The 19,122-nt window shown below is 37.5% G+C and overlaps 1 protein-coding gene across 2 annotated transcripts in view; it reads right to left on the bottom strand.

Annotated features, from left to right (window-relative positions):
• The window catches only part of LOC133664994 (multidrug and toxin extrusion protein 1-like), a 175,202-nt gene that overhangs the window by 27,673 nt on the left and 128,407 nt on the right, over window positions 1-19,122 (bottom strand). Inside the window, exons 1-4 of one of the 2 annotated variants that reach the window (XM_062070113.1) lie at window positions 11,237-11,482; window positions 4,269-4,370; window positions 2,738-2,806; window positions 2,526-2,674 (exon numbers count right to left, since the gene is read on the bottom strand). In XM_062070113.1, coding sequence (XP_061926097.1) covers window positions 2,526-2,674; window positions 2,738-2,806; window positions 4,269-4,370; window positions 11,237-11,407 — 491 coding nt within the window. In that variant the 5' untranslated portion in view covers window positions 11,408-11,482. Of the gene's footprint in view, window positions 1-2,525; window positions 2,675-2,737; window positions 2,807-4,268; window positions 4,371-11,236; window positions 11,483-19,122 lie in introns of those variants that run through there. The other variant, XM_062070114.1, reaches the window with a different exon arrangement.

Below are 19,122 nucleotides of genomic sequence, written 5' to 3'. Positions count from 1 at the left end.
TCATTTGGAATGGGAAAAATGTCCAGGAAAACATGGAATTCTGGGAAATCTGGAATTTTTTTGAATTTGTCAAGAGAAAGCCCGCAATTCCCGAATAGGCTGAACAGTTTGAAATTGGAACAGTTTGAATCGGATGAAAAATGTGGGAATTGTGGAACTTTGGAAAAAGTGTCCCATTGATTTCAATGGGAATTTCATGAAAAGCTGGAATTTTTGGGAAAATGTTAAGCCTTTAATGTTCTGAATGAGTTAAAATGGTTGGTGTTAGAATCTTTCAAATGGGTCGAGAAATGTTTTAATGATAAATGGGTTATACTTGTATAGCGCTTTTCTACCTTCAAGGTACTCAAAGCGCTTTGACAGTATTTCCACATTCACCCATTCACACACACATTCACACACTGATGGCGGGAGCTGCCATGCAAGGCGCTAACCAGCAGCCATCAGGAGCAAGGGTGAAGTGTCTTGCCCAAGGACACAACGGACGTGACTAGGATGGTAGAAGGTGGGGATTGAACCCCAGTAACCAGCAACACTCCGATTGCTGGCACGGCCACTCTACCAACTTCGCCACGCCGTCCCATCATAATTGAGAAATGGTATTAAGGAATTCCAGGAAAACCGGGAATTTTTCCAGTTCAAAAAACAACTTCATTTTTTGTCTTGATTAAGAGGAATGTTTGGACGGTGGAACGGTTGAAAAATGTGGAAGGAGTAGTCGCCAGAAAAAAGTGTTTGCAAAAAAGGGAATTCCTGGATTTTTTTTTAACTTGTAAAAATGATAGTTTGAATATCCAGGATAAGTGGAATGTGTTGAAAGTGGAATGGTTTAAAATCGGTTGAAAAATGTGGAAATGGTGGAACTTTGAAAAAGAGTCCCATTCATTTCAATGGGAATTTCATGGAAATTTGGAAATTTCGGGAAAAGCGGGAATTTTTGGGAGAATGTTACTACTTGAAGGTTCTAAATGAGTTGGAAAAAAAAATCGGTCGAGAAATGTTGTAGTAACATTTTTAATTGAGAAATGGTATTAAGGAATTCCAGGAATTTCGGGAAAACCGGGAATTTTTCCAGTTCAAAAAACAACTTTGTTTTTTGTCCTGATTAAGAGACCCCAAACGGGAGAAGCGGCAGAACATGGATGGATGGATAAGAGGAATGTTTGGACGGTGGAACGGTTAAAATGGCTGGGGTGGCATGGCGAAGTTGGTAGAGTGGCCGTGCCAGCAATCGGAGGGTTGCTGGTTACTGGGGTTCAATTCCCACCTTCTACCATCCTAGTCACGTCCGTTGTGTCCTTGGGCAAGACACTTCACCCTTGCACCTGATGGCTGCTGGTTAGCGCCTTGCATGGCAGCTCCCGCCATCAGTGTGTGAATGTGTGTGTGAATGGGTGAATGTGGAAATACTGTCAAAGCGCTTTGAGTACCTTGAAGGAAGAAAAGCGCTATACAAGTATAACGTTGAAGGAATCGTCGCCTGAAGAAAAGGGTTTGAAAAAAAAAAGGGAATTCTGAGAATTCCTGGAATTTCTTTGAACTTGGAAAAATTAGTTTGAATGTCCAGGATGAGTGGAATGGTTTGAATCGGTTGAAAAATGTGGAAATGGTGGAAGTTTGAAAAATGGCCAATTCATTTTGAATGGAAAAAATGTCCCGGAAAACCTGGAATTCTGGGAAATCTGGGAATTTGTCAAGGGAAAGCCCGCTATTCCCAAAGTAGGCTGAACTGTTTGAAATTGGAACAGTTTGAATCGGATGAAAAAAGTGGGAATTGTAGAACTTTGAAAAATGTCCCATTCATGTCAATGGGAATTTCATTGAAATTTGGGAATTTCATGAAAAGAGAGAATTTTTTTGAAAATGTTAAGACTTGAATGTTCTGAATGAGTTAAAATGGTTGGTGTTGGAATTTTTCAAATAGGTCGAGAAATGTTTTCGTAACATTTTTAATTGAGAAGTGGTATTAAGGAATTCCAGGAATTTCGGGAAATTTTCCAGTTAAAAAAACAACTGCGTTTTTTGTCTTCATTAAGAAGAATGTTTGGACGGTGGAATTTTCTTGAACTTGTAAAAATGATGAGTTTGAATATCCAGGATAAGTGGAATGTGTTGAAGGTGGAATGGTTTAAAATCGGTTGAAAAATGTGGAATTGGTGGAAGTTTGAAAAATGGCCAATTCATTTTTATTGGGAAAAATGTCCCGGAAAACCTGGAATTCAGGGAGTTTTTGAAATTTGTCAAGGGAAAGCCTGCGATTGCCGAATAGGCTGAACAGTTTGAATCGGATGAAAAATGTGAAGAAGAAGAATAATAAATAGATTAATTTTAGTGAAAAAAACGTGTGAATGCTTTAGAGCATTCACACAATAATTATCAGTAAAATGTATTAATGAATTTTAGTATTATTTTTTAACAATGATAGGTAAAATAAAAATATTAATATTAATTTAAAAAAATAATAATAATCACATTTGGGGGAGGGAAAAATGAAAATAAAATATAAAAGTTAATATAGAGCTCACCTGGCGACGTCTGCATTCTGACCGACGGCGAGCAGGAGGGGCTGAGTGTTAACGAGGACGGCCCAGCAGGGGAAGCAGGCCAGCAGCAGAATCAGGACCCCCCTCTGAAGAATCACGCCCACCCGCTTCAGGTTGCCGCTGCCGTACGTCTGACAGGAAGTAGAAAAAACCTTATCGTGGAATAAACACATCGAGTGCGATAGATGACGTACCTGAGATATGAGGGTATCACAGGCGGACGCCAGACCACTGCCAATGGAGATGCCTGACACATTGATCACCTGGAAACAATGTCATTAATGAGACAATAGAAATAGTCAAGTTAATAATAATAATAATAATAATACAAACCCCAAAACCAGTGGAGTTGGCACGTTGTATAAATCGTAAATAAAAACAGAATACAATGATTTGCAAATCCTTTTCAACTTATATTCAATTGAATAGACTGCAAAGACAAGATATTTAATGTTCGAACTGAGAAACTTATTTTTTTTGGGCAAATAATCATTAACTTAGAATTGAATGGTAGCAACACATTGCAAAAAAAAGTTGGCACAGGAGCATTTTTACCACTGTGTTACATGGCCTTTCCTTTTAACAAACACTCAGTAAATGTTAGGGAACTGAGGAGACACATTTTTGAAGTGGAATTCTTTCCCATTCTTGCTTGATGTACAGCTTAAGTTGTTCAACAGTCTCCGTTGTGGTATTTTAGGCTTCATATTGCACCAAACATTTTTAATGGGAGACAGGTCTGGACTACAGACTACTCTTTTACTATGAAGCCACGCTGTTGTAACACGTGGCTTGTCATTGTCTTGCTGAAATAAGCAGGGGCGTCCGTGATAACGCTGCTTGGATGGCAACATATGTTGCTCCAAAACCTGTATGTACCTTTCAGCATTAATGGCGCCTTCACAGATGTGTAAGTCACCCATGCTTTGGGCACTAATACACCCCCATACCATCACAGATGCTGGCTTTTCAACTTTGCGCCTATAACAATCCGGATGGTTCTTTTCCTCTTTGGTCCGGAGGACACGACGTCCCCAGTTTCCAAAAACAATTTGAAATGTGGACTCGTCAGACCACAGAACACTTTTCCACTTTGCATCAGTCCATCTTTGATGAGCTCGGGCCCAGTGAAACCGGCGGCAATTCTGGGTGTTGTTGATAAATGGCTTTCGCTTTGCATAGTACAGTTTTAACTTGCACTTACAGATGTAGCAACAAACTGTAGTTACTGACAGTGGTTTTCTGAAGTGTTCCTGAGCCCATGTGGTGATAGCCTTTACACACTGTCAGTTTTTGATGCAGTACGACCTGAGTGATTGAAGGTCCGTAATATCGCTTACAAGCAGTGATTTGTCCAGATTCTCTGAACCTTTTGATGATATAATGACTAATAATGACTGAGCATTTCATGGAAGCTGCTTGAATCATGGCACCCACCCGTTCTGAATTAGCCTGTATGAACATTCCTCAACTTTCTTAGTCTTTTCTGCCACTTGTGCCAGCTTTTTTGAAACATGTTGCACGCATCAAATTCCAAATGAGCTAATATTTGCAAAAAATAACGTGTTCCAATTCAAACGTTAAGTATCTTGTCTTTGCAGTCTATTCAATTGAATATAAGTTCAAAAGGATTTGCAAATCATTGTATTCTGTTTTTATTTACCATTTATACAACGTGCCAACTTCACTGGTATCGGTTTTGTAATAATAATAGTAGTCTCTCACCGCTATGGCTAACGCTACCCCGGCCAGCTCGGTTTTACCCAAATGACCGCAGAACACCAAACTGACAAAGCCGATCAGGAAGCTCATCAGCTGAGAAATGAACTGAAATGTCAAAAGTAAACAAACAAGCATTTAACTTGTGGTTACGTCGTGTTCAAAACCAATAGGGGTCTGTCTCTGACAAGACAAATGGACGCTAGGATCAAAAGATCCAAGATCTTGCACTGACAAGAACAATGATGGGTAGTTCCAAGACGATACGGCAGCCGATTTCACCTTTGAACTGAGCACACCTAGCTTTAAGTGTCATTCAAAATCAAGAGATTTCTTAAAAAGACACCCTGACCTTTTGAGAAGCAGCAGAAAGTTCGGACAAAAAAAAAGAATACCTTTGACCTCAACCCCCTTTGATTACAGATCATTAAAAAGCTATAGGGTTCTAAAAAAGGATGCAGGAATAATGGTGAAGGTCTTGAAGGAAAAGCACAAACACTGGTTGAAAAATATGGAAATGGTGGAAGTTTGAAAAATGGCCAATTCATTTTGAATGGGAAAAATGTCCCGGAAAACCTGGAATTCTGGGAAATCTGGAAATTTATCAAGGGAAAGCCGCCGATTGCCAAATAGGCTGAACAGTTTGAATTAGGGATGTCCGATAATATCGGCCTGCCGATATTATCGGCCTGCCGATATTATCGGCCGATAAATGCATTAAAATGTAATATCGGAAATTATCGGTATCGTTTTTTTTTTTAATCTGTATCGTTGTTTTTTTGTGTTTTTTTAATTTATTTTTTATTTATTAAATCAACATAAAAAACACAAGATACACTTACAATTAGTGCACCAACCCAAAAAACCTCCCTCCCCCATTTCTTTCTGTTATCAATATTCTGGTTCCTACGGCGTGGCGAAGTTGGTAGAGTGGCTGTGCCAGCAATCGGAGTGTTGCTGGTTACTGGGGTTCAATTCCCACCTTCTACCTTCCTAGTCACGTCCGTTGTGTCCTTGGGCAAGACACTTCACCCTTTGCCTCTGATGGCTGCTGGTTAGCGCCTTGCATGGCAGCTCCCGCCATCAGTGTGTGAATGTGTGTGTGAATGGGTAAATGTGGAAATACTGTCAAAGCGCTTTGAGTACCTTGAAGGTAGAAAAGCGCTATACAAGTATAACCCATTTATCATTTATTTATCATTTACATTATATATCAATATATATCAATACAGTCTGCAAGGGATACAGTCTGTAAGCACACATGATTGTGCATGCTGCTGGTCCACTAATAGTACTAACCTTTAACAGTTAATTTTACTCATTTTCATTAATTACTAGTTTCTATGTAACTGTTTTTATATTGTTTTACTTTATTTTTTATTCAAGAAAATGTCTTTAATTTAGTTATCTTATTTATTTATTTTTTTTAAAAAGTACCTTATCTTCACCATACATGGTTGTCCAAATTAGGCATAATAATGTGTTAATTCCACGACTGCATATATCGGTTGATATCGGTATCGGTTGATATCGGTATCGGTAATTAAAGAGTTGGACAATATCGGAATATCGGATATCGGCAAAAAGCCATTATCGGACATCCCTAGTTTGAATCGGATGAAAAATATGGGAATTTGAAAAATGTCCCATTCATTTAAATGGGAATTTCATGGAAATTTGGGAATTTCATGAAAAGCGGGAATTTTTTGGAAAATGTTAAAAAGACCTGAATGTTCTGAATGAGTTGAAATGGTTGGTTTTGGAATTTTTCCTAATCGGTCGACAAATGTTTAAGTAGTAACAATTTTAATTGAGAAATGGTATTAAGGAATTCCAAGAAAACCGGAATCGTTTTTTGGTCCTGATTAAAAGGAATGTTTGCACGGTAGAACGGTTCAAGTGGATTGGAAAATGTGGAAGGAATAGTCGCCATAAAAAAGGGTCAAAAAAGGATTTGGGGAAAAAAAGGGAAGTCTGGTTATTCCTGGAATTTTTTTGAACTCGTAAAAATGAGTGGAATGTGTTGAAGGTGGAATGGTTTGAATTGGTTGAAAAATGTGGAAATGGTGGAAGTTTGAAAAATGGCCAATTCATTTGGAATTGGAAAAATGTCCCGGAAAAGATGGAATTCTGGGAAATTTGGAAAGTTTTGGAATTTGTCAAGAAAAAGCCCTTAATTCCCGAATAGGCTGAACTGTTTGAAATTGGAACAGTTTGAATCGGATGAAAAATGTGGAACTTTGAAAAAAGTGTCCCATTCATTTCAATGGGAATTTCTTGGAAATTTGGGAATTTCATGAAAAGCGGGAATTTTTTGGAAAATATTAAGACTTTAATGTTCTGAATGAGTTAAAATGGTTGGTGTTGGAATCTTTCAAATGGGTCGAGAAATGTTTCAATTGAGAAATGGTATTAAAGAATTCCAGGAATTTCGGGAAAACCGGGAATTTTTCCAGTTCAAAAAACAACTTTGTTTTTTGTCTTGATTAAGAGGAATGTTTGGACGGTGGAACGGTTGAAAAATGTGGAAGTAGTAGTCGCCAGAAAAAAGGGTTTGAAAAAAAGGGAATTCCTGAAATTTTTTCGAACTTGTAAAAATGATAGTTTGAATATCCAGGATAAGTGGAATGTGTTGAAGGCGGAGTGTTTAAATCGGTTGAAAAATTTGGAAATTGTGGAACTTTGAAAAAGTGTCCCATTCTTTTCAATGGGAATTTCATGGAAATTTGGGAATTTCGGGAAAAGCGGGAATTTTTGGAAGAATGATACTACTTGAAGGTTCTGAATGAGTTCAAATGGTTGTTGGATTTTTTCCCAAAATCGGTCGAGAAATGTTGAAATGCTTGAAGGAAAAGCACAATAAAGAAGTATGACACTGAACTATGCAATACTTAACATATTTCCAGTTTGTCATACAGCATGTCTGAAAAGGAGTAGGAAGAAGCAGATCTGACTTAATCCTACATCTTTTCGATACCCAATTTGTGACACAACAGTGAATAAATAAATGAGTAAATGGACAAAGTAAATTATTAAATACATAAAGTTCTCAAACAAGTAGTTAAGTTATTTATATAATTTTTTCATAAGATTCAATATGTTTATCAGGATTCTTCTTTGAACACTTTTTAAAAAAGTAGATCATATTAGTACATTAATTAATTCCGTAATTGAATTCCACATACTGATATGCTGAAGGTCTTAAGTGCTACAAAAAAAATTACATTTTCCTCTAAGGTTATATTTCCCTTTTGTTAAGAATTGTTGCACCTTCTTAGTTAGCAGCAGGTTATAGTTTGCTTTGTACATAGCTTTAGCTATTTGCATATTCACAAAATCATTGAATTTCAAAATTTTGGGGTTTGTATGTTCTCTATATTCAACATTATGTATTATTCTAGTTGATCTCTTTTGTAAAGGTTGATGAATTAAGTGTACTTTTGTAGTAGTTTTCCCATATTTCTACACAATAAGTGTAGTGATTTTTGGTCCAATACATATTTTGCTTTATTAAAGAATTCTTTCTTGCCAATTATTTTTATATGACATTTCTTGCCAATTATTTTTATATGACATTTCAAATTCATTTGATCATTTATTATTGCACACACATGTATTTTACTCTTTAAATGTCTACTCCAGGGGTGAAAAATGCATACCTCTTTAGGAACAGCCTTTCTAGATATATAAATATGTGTATTTTACAACATTAATAATATATACATACTTCGCAAATGTAAAAAAGCGTGTTGTGAAAAATGAGTTGGAATTTCACAAGAAAAAGGTCAAAATTTGACAAGAAAAACTGAACATTTGTGCAATATTATGATAAAAGTTGGAATTTTACTCAACAGTCGCAATTCTACAAGAAAAGCTTAAAATTTTGGCAATTTTATGAAGAGAGTCGTAATTTTACTCGACAAGTCACAATTGTATAATAGAACTTTCAAATGTTGGTAATATAATAATCGGAATTTTACTTGGCAAAATTATGACAAAAGTCATAATTTTACTCAAAAAAATGTCACTGTTTTACAAGAACAACAAAAAAAATGGCAGTATTGTGAAAAGGCAGAATTGTGTATGACAAACGCCACCATTTTGCATTAAAAATTCTAAAAATTTTAGACAACCTCCTTAAAGTTTTGTAATCAATCAGAAATAAAGCAGCTAAAATGTGCCAAACATGGATAAACGTGGAGTGTTTTGCATTTTTCCCACCATCCCTTGTTTAAATGGGTGTATTTAGATTTTTTTGTTATGCTGATTGGATGTTGTTTTTTTTACGATATCCACAAATTTAAATACACCATGACTAGGGAAGGTTGTATTGATTGGGGCATATAAGTGAATGCCGTGCTGTTTTTTTCCCCAAGTTTAATTAATGGTTGAGCAACTTTTGTTGACCACCAGATGGTGACAAAATGGCAGCTAGCAGACCACTGGCTAATTGTACATAAGAATATTCCGCCATATTGCTTATTGAACTCGTTCCGTCTTGTGGGCCAAATTGAAGACATCGTCTCGCGGGTCGTAGTTTGGACCCCCCCTGGTCTACTCTGTCCATTTGCATTGGTTTGATTTTCTCTCCTAATGTTACCAAATAACATTTTTGTTTTACTGAGATACAAAGAAAGTCTGTTTTTGTCAAACCATCTTTTTAAGTTGATTTCTTCTGTTATTTACATTAACTTCTGTGCGTTCTCTCCTGAACAAAACAATTGTTTCATCTGCAAATAATAACTAAGTCCTTTGTAATTTAACAAATGTCATTAATATAAAGATAACAATTTTGGTTCCAGTATTGATCCCTGGGGTACACCACAAGATATTTAGTGTTGTAGACGTGTGTTCGCCTAGCTTCACGTATTGCTTGTTGGTTAAGTAGCTTCTTACAAGTTAAGACCAACCATCTGATTCCACATCAATCTAATTTATTAATTCAGATATGAGTGTGTCAAATGCCTTTGTTAGATCCATAAATACTGCACACAGGGGTGTCTATAACTCATTTTAGATCGGGGGCCACATGGAGAAAAATCTACTCCCAAGTGGGCCGGACTGGTAAAATCACGGCACGATAACTTAAAAATAAAGACAACTTCGGATTGTTTTCTTTGTTTAAAAATAGAACAAGCACATTCTGAAAATGCACAAATCATAATGTTGGGATTTTTTACACTTACATGTTGCGGTTAATAGTATTCGACCTTTATTTGTCCTTATTTATACTTTCTGAGTGATAGTGTTCATCAGTCAACTCATTGGTGTTAATTTTTAATCTATCAAGATAAAAAAATATATATATATAAAAATCAAATTACAGGATGTTATTTATGTAGTTTGCTCATTTTCCTCGACTGGTGCACTAACATGTGTTTTTTGTACATATGTAGCATCATCTACAAAGATACAAAGAGTTGCAATTGCGACATCTAGTGGACACATTTAGAACAGCAGTTTATTTCATTAAAAAAAATTCAGCTAATTTTTATACTTGCTGTTTGAAAAATTGGCCAATTCATTTGGAATGGGAAAAATGTCCCGGAAAACATAGAATTATGGGAAATCTGGGAATTTGTCAAGGGAAAGCCCGCGATTGCTGAATAGGCTGAACAGTTTGAAGTTGGAACGGTTTGAAGCGGATGAAAAATGTAGAACTTTGAAAAATATTGCATTAATATCAATGGGAATTTCATGAAAAGCGGTAATTTTGGGGAAAATGTTAAGACTTGAATGTTCTGAATGAGTTTAAATGGTTTGTGTTTAGAGATGTCGATAAATGCTTTAAAATGTAATATCGGAAATTATCGGTATCGTTTGTTATTATCGGTATCGTTTTATTTTTTTATTAAATCAACATAAAAAACACAAGATACACTTACAATTAGTGCAACAACCCAAAAAACCTCCCTCCCCCATTTACACTCATTCACACAAAAGGGTTGTTTCTTTCTGTTATTAATATTCTGGTTCCTACATTATATATCAATATATATCAAAACAGTCTGCAAGGGATACAGTCCGTAAGCACACATGATTGTGCGTGCTGCTGGTCCACTAATAGTACTAACCTTTAACAGTCAATTTGACTAATTTTCATTAATTACTAGTTTCTATGTAACTGTTTTTATATTGTTTTACTTTTTTTTATTCAAGAAAATGTTTTTAATTTATTTATCTTATTTTATTTTATTAATTTTTAAAAAAAGGACCTTATCTTCACCATAGCTGGTTGTCCAAATTAGGCATAATAATGTGTTAATTCCACGACTGTATATATCGGTATCGGTTGATATCGGTATCGGTAATTAAGAGTTGGACAATATCGGAATAACAGATATCAGCCCTATTTGTGTTGGAATTTTTCAAAATCGGTCGAGAAAATTTGAAGTAGTAACATTTTTAATTGAGAAATGGTATTAAGGAATTCCAGGACAACCTTTTTATAACCTGTTTGCGGGCCTGATTCGGCCCGCGGGCCTTACATTGGACACCCCTGGTTTAGCATCTATTGTGTTGGCCAACTCTTCCGTTATTTCCATTAATGCCATCCATGTTGAAACGAGAGCTTTGTATCCGTGTATTGGTTCTTTAGATTTGTCAATGAACTATAGGTTTGCCATAGCTTAAAATCAATAGGATTCTTCGTCTTGAAGATTTGGAAGTTCAGATGAAATGACTGCCGACCAGAAACCTGCAGCGAACATTCTGACCTTTGACCGCAACCATCTTGGATTACATCATTAGAAATCAGTCGGACTCTTAATTAGATCAGGAATCCATGAAGTGTCTTAAAGTTCGAGTTTAGCCAACAAGTGTAATTATTGCTAAAAATCGATAGGATTTCTTGTCCTGATTGCGGACTCGGAAATAGTTCCTCCTCGAGCCACCTTTGACCCTCCATTGCTTTCATCACATTTAAGATGGCAGCCTTGCAAGGTGTGTGTGTGTGTGATGAGTCAGAATCTCACCATGGGCCCAGCAAGCCTCAACAAGAGCAGCGTTTCCGTCTTGTAGCGTTCGGATACCCGCAGCCTGGTGCCGCAGCACACCTCTCCTCCGGACTCCCCGCCGGGCGTGGGACAAGCGTCTCGGCCCTCCATGGCGGAATGAACGCTGTCACAAGCTCCATCATGTGTCATGTCCCAGGCTCCAAATGCATAACCTATTACCTGGCTGCTAATCAATAACGTTTCTACCCTGCTATGTAACAAATGAATCAGAAGGCCACTGATTGACCAGCTGAGTAAACGAGCGTGGCGAGCATGACTAGGCGTGACGTTTCTCAGGTGTGTCACATTGCTAACATGTGATCTCTGTGCGCTTCCCATTGGCTAATACACCTGATCTGCAACACCTGGGAGGACACTTCCAGGAAATGAAAGCCTCTATTGGTTCTTGATTCAGTCATTTGGATTATTTACCTTTTTACTAGGAGTGCACAAAAAAATCGATTCACATCTGAATTGCGATTCTTATTCATCCCGATTCTCAATTAAAAATATATTTTTAAATTGTATTTTTTTTTAAAATAAGTTTTTAGGCTCTAAGCCACAGGTGTCAAACTCAAGGCCCGGGGGCCACCCGCGACATAATTTTATCTGGCCCCCCAAACACCTGGAAATTAGAGATGTCCGATAATGGCTTTTTTGCCGATATCCGATATTGTCCAACTCTTAATTACCGATTCCGATATCAACCGATACCGATATATACAGTCGTGGAATTAACACATTATTATGCCTAATTTTGTTGTGATGCATTAAACAATGTAATAAGGTTTTCCAAAATAAATCAACTCAAGTTATGGAAAAAAAATGTCAACATGGCACTGCCATATTTATTATTGAAGTCACAAAGTGCATTATTTTTTTTAACATGCCTCAAAACAGCAGCTTGGAATTTGGGACATGCTCTTCCTGAGAGAGCATGAGGAGGTTGAGGTGGTGGGGGGGAGGGGGTAGCGGGGTGTATATTGTAGCGTCCCGGAAGAGTTAGTGCTGCAAGGGGTTCTGGGTATTTGTTCTGTTGTGTTTATGTTGTGTTACGGTGCGGATGTTCTCCCGAAATGTGTTTGTCATTCTTGTTTGGTGTGGGTTCACAGTGTGGCGCACATTTGTAACAGTGTTAAAGTTGTTTATACGGTCACCCTCAGTGTGACTTGTATGGCTGTTGATCAAGTATGCCTTGCATTCACATGTGTGTGTGAAAAGCCGTAGATATTATGTGAATGGGCCGGCACGGAAAGGCAGTGCCTTTAAGGTTTATTGGCGCTCTGTACTTCTCCCTACGTCCGTGTACACAGCGTCGTTTTAAAGAAGTCAGGAATTTTACTTTTTGAAACCGATACCGATCATTTTGAAACCGATGCCGATAATTTCCGTTTACATTTTAAAGCATTTATCGGCCGATAATATCGGCAGTCTGATATTATCGGACATCCCTACTGGAAATGATACATTATATTGCCAAAAGTATTTGGCCAACCATCCAAATGATCAGAATCAGGTGTCCTAATCCCAGGTGGCCACAGGTGTATAAAATCAAGCACTTAGGCATGGAGACTGTTTCTACAAACATTTGTGAAAGAATGGGCCGCTCTCAGTGATTTCCAGCGTGGAACTGTCATAGGATGACACCTGTGCAACAAATCCAGTCGTGAAATTTCCTCGCTCCTAAATATTCCAAAGTCAACACAGGCTTTATTATAAGAAAATGAAAGAGTTTGGGAACAACAGCAACTCAGCCAGGAAGTGGTAGGCCAGGTAAACTGACAGAGAGGGGTCCGCGGATGCTGAAGCGCATAGTGCAAAGACTTTCTGCACAGTCAGTTGCTACAGAGCTCCAAACTTCATGTGACCTTCCAATTAGCCCACGCACAGTACGCAGAGAGCTTCATGGAATGGGTTTCCATGGCCGATCGGCTGCATCTAAGCCAAGTCCAATGCAAAGTGTCGGATGCAGTGTTGTAAAGCAGGTTGCCACTGGACTCTAGAGCAGTGGAGACACGTTCTCTGGAGTGATGAATCACGCTTTTCCGTCTCGCAATCTGATGGACGAGTCTGGGTTTGGAGGTTGCCAGGAGAACGCTACATTTCGGACTGCATTGTCCTAAGTGTGAAATTTGGCGGGGGAGAAATTATGGTGTGTGGTTGTTTTTCCAGGAGTTGGGCTTGGCCCCTTAGGTCCACTGAAAGGAACTTTGAATGCTCTAGGATACCAAAATATTTTGGACAATTCCATGCTCCCAACCTTGTGGGGACCGTTTGGAGCGGGCCCCTTCCTCTTCCAACATGACTGTGCACCAGTGCACAAAGCAAGGTCCATAAAGACATGGATGACAGAGTCTGGTGTGGATGAACTTGACTGGCCTGCACAGAGTCCTGACCTGAACCCGATAGAACACCTTTGGGATGAATTAGAATGGAGACTGAGAGCCAGGCCTTCTCGACCAACATCAGTGTGTGACCTCACCAATGCGCTTTAAGGAAAATGGTCAAAAATTCCTATAAACACACTCCGCAACCTTGTGGACAGCCTTCCCAGAAGAGTTGAAGCTGTAATAACTGCAAAACGTAGACCGACATCATATTGAACCCTATGGGTTAGAAATGGTATGGCACTTCAAGTTCATATGTGAGTCAAGGCAGGTGGCCAAATACTTTTGGCAATATAGTTTATGTGTCAATAAAGTACTTCATATTTTCTCACTAAATGTAATAGATATATAAAAAAAAAAAATGTACTGCTTGAAATTGCATACCTTTTAAACTTTAATAGTATCCATTATTGCAACAAATATTACAGTATATTATTATACTTTCCAAACATGTTTTTGTCTAAATAAAAATAGTTAACTTTACAGCAAACTACCCATCAAATTCATAAAAATGACAATAAATTGTCCCCCAACGGAACTGTTCAAGTATCAAAACGTTCGGCTTGGCTAGGAACCGACAGCAACCGTATTTTGATTTTCCGAAATATCCCAGATTACCAAGAATTATAGTTTTCCAGGACGTTTTTCCCATTGAAAATTAATAGGGCCAATTTTCAAACTTGCACAATCGCCACATTTTTCATCCTTCAACACCTTTTTGACCTTTTTTCAAGTTCAAAGAAATTCCAGGAATGTCCAGAAAGTCCTTCGGCTTCTCCTTCTACATTTTTCAACCCATTCCAACAATTCCACCATCAAAACATTCCACTTAGTTGGGACATCAAAGGTACTTTTTTCATGAACATTCCTGGTTTTCCTGAAATTCCAGGAATTCCAAAATACTAATTCTCACTTACAAAATGTTTCTATGTTAACATTTCTTGACCGATTCAAAAATTTCCCAACACCAACCCATTCATATCATCTCGGACAGTGTTTTTCAAACACTATGATTGATTGTAAATTTGGCATAGATGTTGCATAGATTGGCACGACTACAAATGGCACGATTTTTCAGGATTTATGCAGATCCCAAATACAAATCAGCAGGTACCAGAAGGTAAGAAAAGTTGCTTTTGTATAATATTGCGAAACAAAACGCCACCATAATACTCGTATGTTGAAGCACAGTACAATCCATCAAGCGGTGCGGCTTCATATTTTACCAAAGTCGTACTACAACATTTTGACAGATTTTTGAGCGACGTGTGTAATGTTCCATATTCTCAAAGAAACATTTAAAGTTTTGGTGTTGATTACTGGCGTCGTATTGCAGTTTACACGAATCTCTTATGTGTGACTGCCATCTACTGGTCACACTTATCATTACACCATGAACCAAATAAAATGACTTCTCCTAAGCCAGGGGTCGCAACCCAAAATGTTGAAAGAGTCATATTGGACCAAAAATACAACAAAAAAATCGGTTTGGAGCCGCAAAAAATGAAAAGCCTTATAATGAAGACAGATGTTAGCTACATTAACCTACTATCAAAGGCTGACCCAAATCTTCGTTGACAGAAATGCTGTATTTTAATTTTTATTCTACATATTTTTGCAACATTGGAAATCATTAGTAAAGCGGAGGCTTCTCACAGGATGAGATAACTTCTGGAAATGACTGGCTCAGAATGACCAAAGGTATAGATGTGTGTGTCCAAGTTAAAGGAAACGGCAGGCTGTCTTTCTTCTAACGGATTTATTACAATCTTTGTGAGCTGGGTAACGTTTGCTGTAGTCTGGAACAACATGGCACACAAACAACTATCAGAAATGCAGCCACTATTACATACAGATAATGTGTCATGAGACATGCGAATATAAATTAAATACACAGAGGACATTAAGGAAATTAAATGAGCTCGAATATACCTACAAACAAGGCATAATGATGCAATATGTACATACAGCTAGCCTAAATAATATGTTAGCATCGATTAGATTTTTGTCATGCACTGACCAAATATGCCTGATTAATACTCCAACAAGTCAATAATATCAACAAAGCTCACCTTTGTGCATTCACACACAGACTAAAACGTTTGGTGGACAAAATGAGACTCAGAATAAGTGGCATAAAACACGTCTTTCTGTGGCAGCATCGGAGAAAGTTGTACATGCAAACAAACTTGCTGAAATTTGTAGGACAGAAGTGAAGCGTGTTTAATATAAACAGTCGGATTTCTAACATTTAGGAAGCTTTGCGTCATGTTTGTTCTACTACAGAAAATATATTAAACAAAAGATTTTTTTTCTTCATCTTTTTCCATTTTCACACATGTCTGAAAGAGGTCCAGGGAGCCACTAGGGCGGCGCTATGCGGCTCTAGAGCCGCGGGTTGCTGACCCCTGTCCAAAGCACAACCAGAATTATTGCGTACATTAGGCGCACCGGGTTATAAGGCGCACTGTCGATTTTTGAGAAAATGAAAGGATTTTAAGTGCGCCTTATAGTCCGGAAAATACGGTATGTTGGACAACACAGCAGAACACAACCAATGTTGTCATTAGAGCTGTCCTGAACTTATTTTGTCTCCTCATAAACGGTACTTGTGACAAAAAGGCAACAAACAGAGCTCTAGATGCAAAGTTAAATCATAAAATGTAATCTTACCCGAGCAAAAACGATGCATATTTATCCGGGAGAGTCTTGATACCAATTTCCTTGACCCAGCCACACACAAAGAAGTTGTAGGCCACCATGCTTGTCCAAGATTTATTCTGTTTTGTCGTGTAGAATGACGTCTGGAACACAATAGTTAGACATGTCTGGGAATGCGACCGACGGATAATCCTTGGTGTCACTCGCCAAATCTTTTTTTGACAAAGTATCGGGATAGATTCCATCGCATAGTTTAATTATTTTACTTGTAACTGCTTTTCGCGGCAATATCTAGGCCCCTTGCATCCTCAGATAGTTCACACTGTTGGTTGACCACCACTTTGTTTATTTCCATTCAAAAGTCACATGATGGAATATAACCTATTAATATCAGATCATTTGGGCTTGCATGTAAAGTGGCTGATACAGGCAGTCCTGTAGTGCCAGTTAATGTCTAAATGTCCTCCAATGAGTCAACATGCTAGCTAGACTAGAGGCTACTAGGAGCCACATAATAGCACACAAGCTAGACATAAGTAATAAGTATCCTTCAATGAACTCTATTGCAGTCAAGCGAAGAAACCAACCAAGCAGATAACTCACACACACCTACCCTGTTGGCCACACCTTTAAGAATGGCTGATAGGCCACACGTCATGTAATAATGGTGCGTTATGTAGACATGGTGCAATATATAATCCGGACCAAAGGGCGCACCGGATTATAAAGCGCACTACCGATGAATTGTCTATTTTTGATCTTTTTTCATACATAAATCGCACCGGATTATAGGGCGCATTAAAGGAGTCATATATACATTTTTTTTTTTTTTCTAAATGTAAAACACTTCCTTGTGGTCTACATAACATGTAATGGTGGTTTTTTGGTCAAAATGTTGCATAGATTATGTTTTACAGATCATCTTCAAGCCGCTTTCTGACAGACGCTTCAGGATGCACCGTTTTGTGGGCGGTCTTATCTCCCCATCATCTTTGTTGTAGCGTGCAAGGACGGTAGTGGAAGAAGTGTCAAAAGTTGGAGCTAACTGTTTTAATGACATTCAGACTTTACTTCAATCAATAACGGAGCAGCATCTCCTCATCCGGAAACAACAACAAGGCTGGGAATGTTTCCCGTGAAAAAACGTCCGACTGGAACTCTCTAATAACTAAAGTTCCTTGGGTGAATAATGTAAACTCACTACACCGGTATGTTTTAACGCTTTCATGGCGAGTTTACTGACAGAAATAAGTAAGAACTAGAGATGTCCGATAATATTGGACTGCCGATATTATCGGCCGATAAATGCTTTAAAATGTAATATCGGAAATTATCGGTATCGGTTTCAAAATGATCGGTATCGGTTTCAAAAAGTTAAATGCATGACTTTTTAAAACGCCCCTGTGTACACGGACATAGGGAGAAGTGCAGAGCGCCAATAAACCTTAAAGGCACTGCCTTTGTGTGCTGGCCCAGTCACAAAATATGTACAGCTCTACACACACACACAAGTGAATGCAAGGCATACTTGGTCACACTGAGGGTGGCCTCATAAACAACTTTAACACTGTTACAAATATGCGCCACACTGTGAATCCACTCCAAACAAGAATGACAAACACATTTTGGGAAAACATCCGCACCGTAACACAACATAAACACAACAGAACAAATACCCAGAACCCCTTGCAGCACTAACTCTTCCGGGAAGCTACAATACCCCCCCCCCCTCCCACCTCAACAATGCCTCCCCCAACTCCGCCCACCTCAACCTCCTCATGCTCTCTCAGGGAGAGCATGTCCCAAATTCCAAGCTGCTGTTTTGAGGCATGTTAAAAAAAATAATGCACTTTGTGACTTCAATAATAAATATGGCAGTGCCATGTTGGCATTTTTTTCCACCCCAAAAAGGGACAAGCGGTAGAAAATGGATGGATGGATGGAGTTGATTTATTTTGGAAAACCTAGTTACATTGTTTAATGCATCCAGCGGGGCATCACAACAAAATTAGGCATAATAATGTGTTAATTCCATGACTGTATATATCGTATCGGTTGATATCGGTATCGGTAATTAAGATTAATTAAGATTAATTTAAATGTTTTATTTTATTTTATTTTTTTCATAAAGAAATACAATCATGTGTGCTTACGGACTGTATCCCTGCAGACTGCATTGATGTATATTGATATATAATGTATATATTGTGTTTTTTATGTTGATTTAATTTTAAAAAAATAAAAATAAAAAATATTTTTTTTTTTTTAAATTTCTTGCGCGGCCCGGTACCAATCGGTGGTTGGGGACCACTGATGTAGACCACAAGGAAGTGTTTTCCATTTAGAAAATAATAATAATAATATGACTCCTTTAATGCGCCCTATAATACGGTGCGCCTTTTTATAAATAAAAAAAAAACCTGACTAGACCCGCTCATCGGCAGTGCGCTTTATAATCCGGTGTCCCCTATGGTGTGGAAAATACAGTAACTTTATTAACATTGTTTTTTAGTCTGTAAAAGAAAAGCACATCAATTTGCCTGAAATAATAAAAATAAAATACAATATATATTTTTTTAAATACAATATATATATATATATATATATACTATATATATATATATATATATATATATATATATATATATATATATATATATATATATATATATATATATATATATTATATATATATATATATATATATATATATATATATATATATATACATGTTTTGACTGACTTGAACAATTTAAAAATGAAAAATAGAATTAAATGAACTCAACAAATAATAATAAATTCAAATTGATCGGAAAC

The sequence above is a fragment of the Entelurus aequoreus genome, linkage group LG14 (assembly GCF_033978785.1).
Source record: "Entelurus aequoreus isolate RoL-2023_Sb linkage group LG14, RoL_Eaeq_v1.1, whole genome shotgun sequence".
Lineage (NCBI taxonomy): Eukaryota > Metazoa > Chordata > Actinopteri > Syngnathiformes > Syngnathidae > Entelurus > Entelurus aequoreus.
The sequence above is the reverse complement of the archived record's forward strand: the minus strand, read 5'-3'. Positions and strand labels throughout refer to the sequence as shown.